Source organism: Girardinichthys multiradiatus, chromosome 1, assembly GCF_021462225.1.
Source record: "Girardinichthys multiradiatus isolate DD_20200921_A chromosome 1, DD_fGirMul_XY1, whole genome shotgun sequence".
Lineage (NCBI taxonomy): Eukaryota > Metazoa > Chordata > Actinopteri > Cyprinodontiformes > Goodeidae > Girardinichthys > Girardinichthys multiradiatus.
The window spans coordinates 23,431,575-23,443,443 of NC_061794.1; the positions used below are offsets into that span (position 1 = coordinate 23,431,575).

The following is an 11,869-nucleotide window of genomic DNA, read 5'->3' on the forward strand; positions in this document are numbered from 1 at the left end:
TAATTTTGTGAAATAGGAATTTTGGGTTTTCATGAGCTGTATGCCAAAATCATCCGTATTAAGACAATAAAAGACCTGAAATATTTCAGTTAATGTGCAATGAATCTAAAATATATGAATGTTAAATTTTCATCATGACATTATGGAAAATAATGAACTTTATCACAATATGCTAATATTTTGAGAAGGACCTGTACATGGTGGTCCAATGCAAATTAGAATTTGGCATAATAGTAACTGAACAAATTTTCCAGTCCCAAGTATGTAAATTATTTTGTTGAAGTTGCTAATGCTAAACAGGGCTTCGAAACTGAAAGCTTATTTTTTGTACAATCATTGCTGTTTTATCACAGTTCAAATATGGGCTACAATTTGAAAATCACAACTGGGTGTAGTTCACATTAAAACCACCGGGTGGTAGCAAAGTGCCTCCAACACGATCTTTGATACTTTTAGGATGTGCATTAACAGGCAGTTGTTTGAGTTGATTGGAGGTGAATTTGCAGGAAAATCTAAAATCAGTTTAAAATTCTGCATTGGTAGATTTCAGCTCTGTAACCTTGTTATCATGGTTAGTTTTGTTTTAAGTAGCCGATTAGTTAGGTTTAAACACAGAATGTGGTCATGTGCCACGACCCCCAGTCAGTCGTGGCAGATGGCCACTCACACTGAGCCTGGTTCTGCTGGAGGTTTCTTCCTGTTAAAAGGGAGTTATTCCTCTCCACTGTCGCTACATGCATGCTCAGTATGAGGGATTGCTGTAAAGTCAACGCCAGTGACTGTCCACTGTCACTACATGTTCATCCAGGAGGAGTGAATGCTGCAAGTATCAAACTTGATGCAATCTGCAGGGTTCCCTCGTACTCATACTCGTCGTCTTCCACTCATTTGGGACCGGGTCACGGGGGAAGCAGACTCAGCAGAGACACCCAGACGTCCCTGTCCCCAGACATCTTCTCCAGCTCCTCTGGGTGGAGCCCAAGGCGTTCCCAGGCCAGCCGAGAAACATAGTCCCTCCAGCGTATCCTGGGCTGTCCCCTGGGGCCTCTTCCCGGTGGGACGTGCCTGGAACACCTCCTGAGGGAGGCGTCTAGGAGGCATCCGGTATAGATCCCCGAGCCACCTCAACTGGCTCCTCTCGATGTGGAGGAGCAGCAGCTCTACTCCGAGCCCCTCCCGGATGGCCGAGCTCCTCACCCTATGTCTAAGGGAGTGCCCGGCCACCCTACGGAGGAAGCTCATTTCAGCCGCTTGTATCCGGGATCTCGTTCTTTCGGTCATGACCCAAAGTTCATGGCCATAGGTGAGTGTAGGAACGTAGACCGACCAGTAAATCGAGAGCTTCGCTTTTCGGCTCAGCTCTCTCTTCACCACAACGGACCGGCACAGCGCCCCCATTACTGCGGCAGCCGCACCGATCCATCTGTCGATCTCCCGCTCCATTCTCCACTCACTCGTGAACAAGACCCCGAGATACTTAAACTCCTCCACTTGAGGCAAGAACTCCCCTCCAACCTGAAGAGGACAAGCCACCCTTTTCCGGTCGAGAATCATGGCCTTAGAGGAGCTGATCTTCATCCCAGCCGCTTCACACTCGGCTGCGAACCGCCCCAGCACATGCTGTAGGTCTTGGCTAGAGGGGGCCAGCAGGACCATGTCATCTGCAAAAAGAAGAGATAAAATCCTCTGGTCCCCAAACCAGACCCCCTCTGGCCCTTGGCTGCGTCTAGAAATCCTGTCCATAAAAGTTATGAACAGGACCGGTGACAAAGGGCAACCCTGCCAGAGTCCAACGTGCACCGGGAACAGGTCCGACTTAGTGCCAGCAATGCGAACCAAACTCCTGCTCCACTTGTACAGAGACTGGATGGCCCCTAATAAAGGGCCCCCGACTCCATACTCCTGGAGCACCCCCCACAGGGCATCACGAGGGACACAGTCGAATGCTTTCTCCAGGTCCACAAAACACATGTAGACCAGTTGGGCAAACTCCAATGAACCCTCGAGTACCCTGTAGAGGGTATAGAGCTAGTCCAGTGTTCCACAGCCGGGACGAAAACCACACTGCTGGGTTTGCTTAGATAGAAAAACCTTTTAACTAATTTGAATAACCAACTGAATCTCACTGCACTGTTCAATAGTTAGGATTAATTGGAATGTATGTACCTGACTTGAAATCTATATGATTCGATTGAATTGACTTAACCCATTTTAAAGTTACCCGCCTTTCACACAATGCAACAGGAAACAAAACTTTTACCTCTGCCTTCCTCCCTCCCTGCTGGATGGAGTAAGGTGGAGTCAGATTTAGCCTTAACCGGCTCAGTTATGGTTGAGGTGCAAACACACCCCTTCTATAACCCCTTTTCTTTTCCAATGGTTATATCAGTCTGTCAGAGAGAGGTACCCCCAATCCAGTGTTGCCAGGTGAGAAATGTAGGATTATCGTACTAGAGACATAAAATATATCGTATTTTCAGGGAAATTATTGTACACTCGTCATAACCAAGATAACAAGTCTCTTGATGTGTTGATGTGTTGAATAGCGTCTAACAGGCACTCACAGCTGTGTCGTGTCAGTACGAAATGGATTCATCAGCAGCCCCACAGTTGCGTTAGGCTAATGTGTCCTCCATAAGCAATGACTGGTGGGAACTAATGAGCCAAATCATGAGGCCTGGAGGCCACCTAATGTTAGGAAATAGACAGTACCAGGTTTACTTTTTTGACAAAGAGAAATAGTATTCATGATAACTGACAAGAAAATAAAGATCTGGCTTCACATATTAACATTTTATTTTCAGAGCAACAACATGTCTCTTTCCTCTAAAATGACAATCAATAAAATAAATAAAAAACAACACTTATGCAAATTTAAAGTATCTGATACCAGGTTATAGCTTAAAATAAAGTGCATATATAACCTGGCTATATAACAACCTGTAAAATTACCTCGTAACCAAAATAACAAATTCATAATAAATTAAAGAACAACATTCCAAGGGGTAATTCCCCCGAGTTCACTCCAACATCTAATGTTAACAAAAAACCAAGTGGTGTGTAGCCGTAATTGCCCTGGTGTTCATAAGCTGTCCAGTGTGCGTCAGTCATGTCACGTCTCCGTCTTCGGCAGTTTTCTGAATAAAATGAAGAAGAGCAGAAAGGAGACTATTGTTTAGATGAATTACATATTACATTACATGATAGATGACTAGAACCCTGTTAAAAAAAAAAAAACACACAAAACAACAACACAGAACTTTTTGACATTTCCAATGTCGGTTGATTCATCAACAAGGATGCTTAATTTTTTTCTCATCAGGATTTCTAACAGACTCCCAAAATAGCAGTCACCAATAACATGCTTTGCTATGGCAGTTTCCTTTGTGTGGCCAAGTGACATGTTTTGTGCCGTTTTTGAGTCACTAAATATGTCCTTGATGACATCCACCAGATGGTCTGTGGCCCTCATTGTGATGTTGTGCTCTGCTAAAAACCCTGCTAGCTTGACCTCTACTGTCTTTACTGCTGTTTCCAGCTTCTCCTTTTCTGACTTTTTTTGCAAGCATTTTGTTATGGATTTTTGTATTGGCGCTAGATTTTTTTCTTTTTCTGTGTGTTTTTTTGATTTGCTGTGGTTTTTTAATAGCGATACTTCGGCCACCAGCTCTGTATTGCAGCACCGGCAGAAAGCTTTGCTCTCGGAGCCAGCAAAAGGTCTCAACCACACAAATTGACTCTCCCACTCTTTTCAATAGCTTTGCGGGCGGTGCTGCTTACTCTGACTGTGCCCTGCCGTCTTCTTAACCTTTCCACTTTCTCCTCCTCCTTCTCCCCCTTCCATTTGTTCACTCATTTTCACCGCTTTTTCTTCCAGTCTGACTCTGCTTCTTCTTCTTTTCTTTTCCTCAATCATGGAGCAGGCGCAGTGGACTATTCAGCCAATCATAGCCGTTGTTCTGAGGCAAACGCATACACGTCACTCGTAGGTCACATTTAGAAAAGCACGATTGGCTGGAATTTCCAGCATTTGTTTCCGAATCCAGACACAGATGCCTTCAGGGTTCACAAAAAATCTCTGACAGACAGTTGCGACAGACTGATGACAACCGTTACAACCACACATTCACGGAATGGTCAAATTATCGTACATTTGGCCTTTTTTGGGATTATTGATCGTACATTGTACAGAGAGCAAAATTGTCGTACAAATATGATAATCATCGTACACCTGGCAACACTGCCCCAATCCTTGTGGTTTTTAGTATAACAATGGACAAACTTTACATGGACAAACTTTATCAGTTTGTTATTTTACTTAGTACCCCTACACATAGACCATCTTAAAATGGCAAAACTCTAAGACTCAGTAGTTTATTCTAACCTCCCCAACAACCCCGCACCATTCCAAACCCTTTGTGAAGTGCCTTGAGACGACATGTGTCGTGAATTGTTGCTAAAGAAATAACACTGAATTGAATTGAATTGAATTGAATGCGTTTGGCTACGTTGAAAAAGTATTGACGGGGCATATTAACTAAAAATTAACAATAGTCTTGAATTTTAGTCTTTGAGGAACAATGTGGATGTTTAGTCGCCATGATATGAGACTTGTTTTCTTTTATAACCACAAAAATGACAAAAACCTCACTAGACTTCCATCAACATCTTTATGGCTGTTTAAGGTCATCCATTTCTGAAAACAATATAGACGATGGATGGATGGACAATTTCAGTTAATAGTCCACTCTATTTTATTGTAAATGTAGCAGGTATTGGGCCGGTACCATCACCACTAACAGTTTATAATTTTTGTCGGGGAAGGATCAGTGTCGGTAATTAAACAAAAGTGAGACGGAGACCTTTTACTGCTTGTGTCCTTTGTGTATCTTTGAGGACTGGCTTTTAATCGTTTCTTGTCCAATAAACAATTACATCCAGCAATACAACTGTCTTATCTTATGATGTACTTATGCATTGAATCTGTTTTCTCAATGGATCTCACTTTTCCAACTATTATCTCCCTTTTAAAAGGATATTTTACACAACACTATCTTCCAATTAGCAGAGAGTTAACAGATTACACAACACATTAGTCATTGTCATTTCCAGTCAGTCACAATATACTAGGACAGTTTTTACATAGTCTGGGACACTTAACCATAAACAGTCATATCTAACTATAATAAATCTATCCGACTTCATGTGGGAGGGTACATAAGCATTAACATTGAATATTGCAAAACCAACACAAAATACACTAGCACTTAACTTCTAAGCTAGCGGGGCAACTTGCATGTTAGCTACAAAATGCTAACACATTATCACAGGTATTTCACTTTCAAAACATAGTCTGCCATCAGGATGATGGGTGTGTTCCATGCTGAGGCTGAGGTTTCTAACACACCTGCCGCCTTCAGGCCTTCAATGGTGTCTCTGATGCCTTCCTGAGCCTGTTGTTTGTGTGTATACTGTGGAACCCAAATAGGCGAGGGAGATGCAACCTGAATGGGGATGATCTGTTTTTTCTCTTCCATGATGACGTGTTAGCACCTCCTGCTGCAACGGGACTTCGTCAGTAGCTGTACATTTTATACAGTATGTGTTTGTGTTTTTACAATACCTTAAGTTGGTGACTGAGGTGTCCTGCCAGTCCCCAGCCGCCAGAGAGCGCTTTACCACTCCTCCCAATTCCTTAGCTGGGTGCAAAGAAAGAGAAACATGAGGAACAGCTTCATCTGACATTAAATACCATTCTGCTTGTTCAGGTGTTAAATCAACTGTTGCAGCCACACCCTCAGGAGCCACATAAATACTTTTGGATGAATCGAACCATGTCCTACCTTCTACTGTTTCATTAAACAAATCTTGGTACCATTCAGTGTGACAAGGGTCATAGAACAGAGTGACATGGGGTGGATCGGGCGGAGAGGTGTAGAGGCAGAGACTTTGAATCCAGGGTTTCCACAGCTGATACACAGAGAAGATGCTGCTTGGAGAAGAAGGAGCGGTCAGCAGTCCCCAGTAGATGTCAACATATTCCTCTTCAACTGGCTGTAAAAAATATTGTCCATGCTGAAGCATTTGTCCACATGCCAAAGAGGAACCATCTGGAAAAGTTACCGTTAACCCATCAGTACCACACAGCACTGATGCTCCCAGCTTCACTAATAAGTCTCTGCCCAGCAAATTAACAGGTGTGCTGGGTGAACACACAAAAGGGTGAGTTACTCTCTGAGTCCCAATCTGAACAGGAAGTGGTACAGTCACAGGCAGAGTTTCTGCAACCCCTGAGAAACCCATCACAGAAACAGTCTTGGTAGAAAGCAGTGGTTTAGGAGGTTGGTGTGTTATGGTGGAATAAGTTGCTCCAGTGTCCACTAAATAATTCAGACAGTTCTCTCCCACCTTTGCAGGCAACATGGGGTCTGCCATGCCCACGCTGCCTTGGTCCTCCTCAGGGGTGTGTCAGTATGGACTGTAAGACGGATATCCACCCATCTGTGGATACTGGCCCTGCAGGGGTGGAGGAGGTGCCATACCTGCATTAGGAGGGACCATAAGTCCTGGTACTCCCTGCTGTGACCCCCAGTTGGGGCAGGTGCGGGCCCAATGTCCAGACTGACCGCATTTGTAGCACACATCTCCTGGTGCCCCGCTGGCTCCACCCCTTCCTCTGGGTGCTCCACGCCATCCACCACGACCACGCTGACCACCATCCGCCTCCACGACCGGGGCCACTGTACCTGTAATTATGAAACGGATAGGGTGGATGGGGGGGCAATACCCCTCCTTGCCACTGATCAGTCAAAGGTGGTGACATAGACATATGTGTGCTGCTGGAGATGCAGCTGCAGCAGGAGGAACAGGTTGAGCTGCAGCTGACATTACATTTTCAATTTTATCACTTTTTCTCTTATTTAATTTCTCTTTGGCCTCTTGCAGCTGCAATTTAAGGAGCTGATTCTGTAGCTGCTCCTCCTCCTTTTTCTTTTTCTCTGCCTCCTGAGCTGTATGTAAATGGTGAATTAAATGTTTTTCCCACTTTGTGAAGTCTGTTCCTTGCAAATCAGGATTATTTTTCATCTTTTGACACACCTCAAAAGGAACTCCTTTTAATATGGCTTCTTAAACAGCTGTCCCATTCCTGTCCCGTCACCCTTGGGATTAACTCCTGTGTGTCTCATCCACGTGTCCACAGCAGCACTAATGTGCTTTTTAGGACGCTGATTAGGGTCCCAATCGAATTGAGGGACTGCAACGGGGGCAGTGGGCCGATACTGATTTCTTATGGCCTTCCCTAGGGCTGTCATTACACGTGTCAGGGGTCTGTCATCAGGGTCCTTACTGCCATCAGCATTCTGTTCTATTTCTCTAGCAACTGAGGGACGCACAGATCGCCCCAAAATTGTTCTAAAGTCACCCAAGGCCAGTGTCATGCCTTTAGTCGATGTATCTAATTCCTGTAATCAGACACGTCCGCATCCTACAATAGGTGGCAACTTATACTAATCCCTGTACATCTCCCAATGAAAAAGGGACATATTTTGTCATTCCAGCTGATGAGGTCAACAACGGACATTGAAGTCCGGATGGACCGCTCTGGCTACGAGTAGTCATGGTGTGTGTTCTCTTAGAATCTTTAAATTGTTTTTTTGTCATCTGTTGAGAAGCTTTCTCATATAATTCATGCACTTTTGATTCCAATTGTGTAACCCCTCTTAAAAGTCTAAACGCTTCCTGTGCTTCTGTCTCAGGCCCTCCTTCAGCTCTTTCACTCAACCAATCACTGCCAGAAGCTAAACTACTCTTCTCAACACTTTCTTCCTTCTCTTTTACTTCTGGGTCAGGCATCCAATTACCTTTCAGGGATATATCCACCTTTACAGGAGTCCCCGCTGTCTGCCGGTCACCAGACCGGTAATCATCAGGCTCAGAGCTGGGTGCCTCTGGCCGCGTTTTCTGTCTAGGTTGTGAGTCGGAGTCGCACGCTCCGCTCCGACTTTCAAAACACTTAATTTCTCTTTAAAATTCCCCAGGAGGGTCTGGCTCACTCCTGTAGGCGGGGGATACACGCATGGGGTAGAATGCTGAGGGGGAGAGTGGTGTGTTGGGGCCTCTGCATCTCTCTCTATGTGGTCAGAGAAGGGTTCATAACAGGTAGGTCCTCCCACTTGTATACTTTTGATGGTTCAGGGACAAACGGGTTGTAATGCGCACGTAACTGGCCTGATTCTGTGTCTCCTCTAATATATATTTCTCCATTTTGCACATCTATCACTGGATATATACCTTGTGTGGTACTATGGGGGGAGGGACACTCAGCGGGGGTACTGCTGTTTTTTCTGACTGCTTCATTTGTGTTCTCTCCTTACTGCAGTGGATCAATCCCTGCCACTAAACCAACAAACGACCCCATTCTGTCTCTCTTTTCCCTGGGTTTTTTGCTTCACCTTTACACCTTCTCCCACCAAGTCGTCCTTTCTCATCAGCTTTAATCAACCAACTTTCTTTATCCTTCAGATGCCTCTTATATTCTCGGTTCAACCATCTACCTAACGGTTCCTTGTTATCCATTCCTCCTTCTCCTGCAACAATCACCTCCTTGATCTTTTCTATAGTTGTCTGAACTTCCTTCTTTGACTTTTTCTCATGTTTCCCATAAATCCTGCCAGGACAGTTACCTGGTCTGACAACGGTAGCCAGGGACCTCTTCCCCTTCCATCATCACTCTTTTCCCTATCAATTTCTCCTTCCATGTTGCTCAACTGTTATCTTATTACACTATGTTACGCTTGTTTTACCTTTTTTTTTTTTGTCTGTCTTTCTCTTTCTATGGCAGTACAGTTTATAATAAAATCGCAGCTTCTTCAATCACTTCACCTCTCATGCATTATGCTCGGCAGCATCACTTCACAAATAATTTCAATTCCTTTCACATCAATCACACTCAAGCGCAGCCATTTGCAGCCACTCAATTTTATTTTATTATCACTCATATGCACAGTAAATCGAGTTAGACAAATACAACACTTAGGATATATAGCTTGCGCGCGCGGAGGGCCTCAAACCCTTCCATTCAGCGGGACTCTCTTTTTCAATCTCTCCTGGTCCGACCGCTGTGATGCCAAACCCGGTTTGACACCTAGGAATCAACCCTCCGTTGACTCCCTGGAATTCCTTTTACTTAATTTTACTCTTACAGTCTCAACATTGAAGTATCTTGATCTGTCTTCCCTCACCTGCCAATTCAGGGTCTCGGGGTCCTATCCCTTGCCACTTAAGAGGGGTCCCCAGTCCCTCGGGGAGGCTCTTACTAACCCCAGCCTAAATACCCCAGTCCTCGTCAGGACTGAGTTTGGATTGATAAATCTGGAACTTATTCACTTTAACACCCTCACCATTCAAGTATCACGGGTTAAAAGTATGTTACAACAAATATTTTTTACTCAATACATAATTTCTTTACCTTAATACATTATTTTAACAAACAAATATTTTTACCCAAAACTGATCAGGACTGTAAATTTAAGAGAAAACAGATATCTATTCCACAACACCACCTACACTATTAGCAGGCAAAAGGAGAATAAATGTACAGGGGTTGGACAATGAAACTGAAACACTTGTCATTTTAGTGTGGGAGGTTTCATGGCTAAATTGGACCAGCCTGGTAGCCAGTCTTCATTGATTGCACATTGCACCAGTAAGAGCAGAGTATGAAGGTTCAATTATCAGGGTAAGAGCACAGTTTTGCTAAAAATATTGAAATGCACACAACATTATTGGTGACATACCAGAGTTCAAAAGAGGACAAATTGTTGGTGCACGTCTTGCTGGCGCATCTGTGACCAAGACAGCAAGTCTTTGTGATGTATCAAGAGCCACGGTATCCAGGGTAATGTCAGCATACCACCAAGAAGGACGAACCACATCCAACAGGATTAACTGTGGACTCAAGAGGAAGCTGTCTGAAAGGGATGTTCGGGTGCTAACCCGGATTGTATCCAAAAACATAAAACCACGGCTGCCCAAATCACGGCAGAATTAAATGTGCACCTCAACTCTCCTGTTTCTACCAGAACTGTCCGTCGGGAGATCCACAGGGTCAATATACACGGCCGGGCTGCTATAGCCAAACCTTTGGTCACTCATGCCAATGCCAAACGTCGGTTTCAAAGGTGCAAGGAGCGCAAATCTTGGGCTGTGGACAATGTGAAATATGCATTGTTCTCTGATGAGTCCACCTTTACTGTTTTCCCCACATCCGAGAGAGTTACGGTGTGGAGAAGCCCCAAAGAAGCATACCACCCAGACTGTTGCAAGCCCAGAGTGAAGCATGGGGGTGGATCAGTGATGGTTTGGGCTGCTATATCATGGCATTCCCTTGGCCCAATACTTGTGCTAGATGGCCGCGTCACTGCCAAGGACTACCGAACCATTCTTGAGGACCATGTGCATCCAATGGTTCAAACATTGTATCCTGAAGGCGGTGCCGTGTATCAGGATGACAATGTACCAATACACACAGCAAGACTGGTGAAAGATTGGTTTGATGAACATGAAAGTGAAGTTGAACATCTCCCATGGCCTGCACAGTCACCAGATCTAAATATTATTGAGCCACTTTGGGGTGTTTTGGAGGAGCGAGTCAGGAAACATTTTCCTCCACCAGTATCACGTAGTGACCTGGCCACTATCCTGCAAGAAGAATGGCTTAAAATCCCTCTGATCACTGTGCAGGACTTCTATATGTCATTCCCAAGATGAATTGACGCTGTATTGGGTGCAAAAGGAAGCCCTACACCATACTAATAAATTATTGTGGTTTAAAACCAGGTGTTTCAGTTTCATTGTCCAACCCCTGTAGATCTCCTTACCTTTTGTTTTGGGTCGACCCTGTGGTGTTGTAGAACGACGTCCGCCTCGTAGTCAATTAATTATCCTTTAGTTAGTGCCAAATCCGGGTCACGGCACCAAATTGTCGAGGTAGGAAAACTTTACTGGCCTCCGTTAACTCTTACTATACTCCTCACCTCTCATTGACTCTTTTTATTTGGCACCCCAAAGGACAATCCTCAATCAGAGATCAGTTGTACGTTTCCACAAGTTTATTAAAACCAATCTGAATTCAGAGGGGGAGACATCACACTTACACGGGTACCTGGAAATGTCTGTGTGTTGTCTCACTGGGGGCTGCGTTACCTTACATTTTATACCCCACGCTGCTATGCAGTACACATACACAATCATTCTGTCTGTGGATGTCTCCCCAGCAACAGTGTCAAAGAAACAGAGATATACGTCATTATTTAATCAAAGAATGGTTTCCCACACGTGGATACAGACAGAGAACACCTGCAAGCCTTGTCCTTGAATAATGAACACTGATTGTTTTATAATACTAGAGGCTACTGTTACAGTATCAAAGAAACAGAGATACATTTCATCATTTAATAAAGAATTGTTTCCCACACGTCTTCAGGAATCTTCAGGGTGGAATACTTATCAGAAGTTTCGGTCAGCACAGAGAGGAGTAGCATGCCTCCCCAATACACTGCCGGCTTCTCACGATACAGACAGAAAAGACATGCAAGCCTTAACCTTGAATAATAAACACTCATTGTGTTATAATACTAGAGGCTACTGTTAAGGTTTTTTCTAACTACCAAAAGCATAACTAAAACTCCTAATAGAAATCAATCTATAAGCAGCAAAGTCCCAAATATATCTTAGTCTTAGCTACTAATAAAAAGGCATTTATATTTCCACACTACATAAGACTGGTTAACGCAATAACAAATGTTATATGACAGACACTTCATGATAATCATGTCCATGTGCTTGGTGAACGTGACCAACCTGTAAT

General features: G+C 44.0%; 1 protein-coding gene across 3 annotated transcripts; it reads right to left on the reverse strand.

Annotated features, from left to right (window-relative positions):
- Positions 1-4,888: 4,888 nt before the first annotated feature.
- Positions 4,889-6,773, reverse strand: LOC124875827. 3 transcript variants are annotated; one of them, XM_047378230.1, is made up of 3 exons: positions 5,844-6,773; positions 5,624-5,699; positions 4,889-5,556 (listed from the first exon to the last, which is right to left on the reverse strand). In XM_047378230.1, the coding sequence occupies exons 1-3, from the start codon at positions 6,433-6,435 to the stop codon at positions 5,547-5,549; spliced, it is 678 nt and encodes a 225-aa protein (XP_047234186.1). In that variant the 5' UTR covers positions 6,436-6,773; the 3' UTR covers positions 4,889-5,546. The 3 variants fall into 3 exon arrangements, with proteins under 3 accessions (XP_047234186.1, XP_047234178.1, XP_047234168.1); XM_047378222.1 differs by having other exon boundaries at positions 4,889-5,559; XM_047378212.1 differs by having other exon boundaries at positions 4,889-5,699.
- Positions 6,774-11,869: the final 5,096 nt, after the last annotated feature.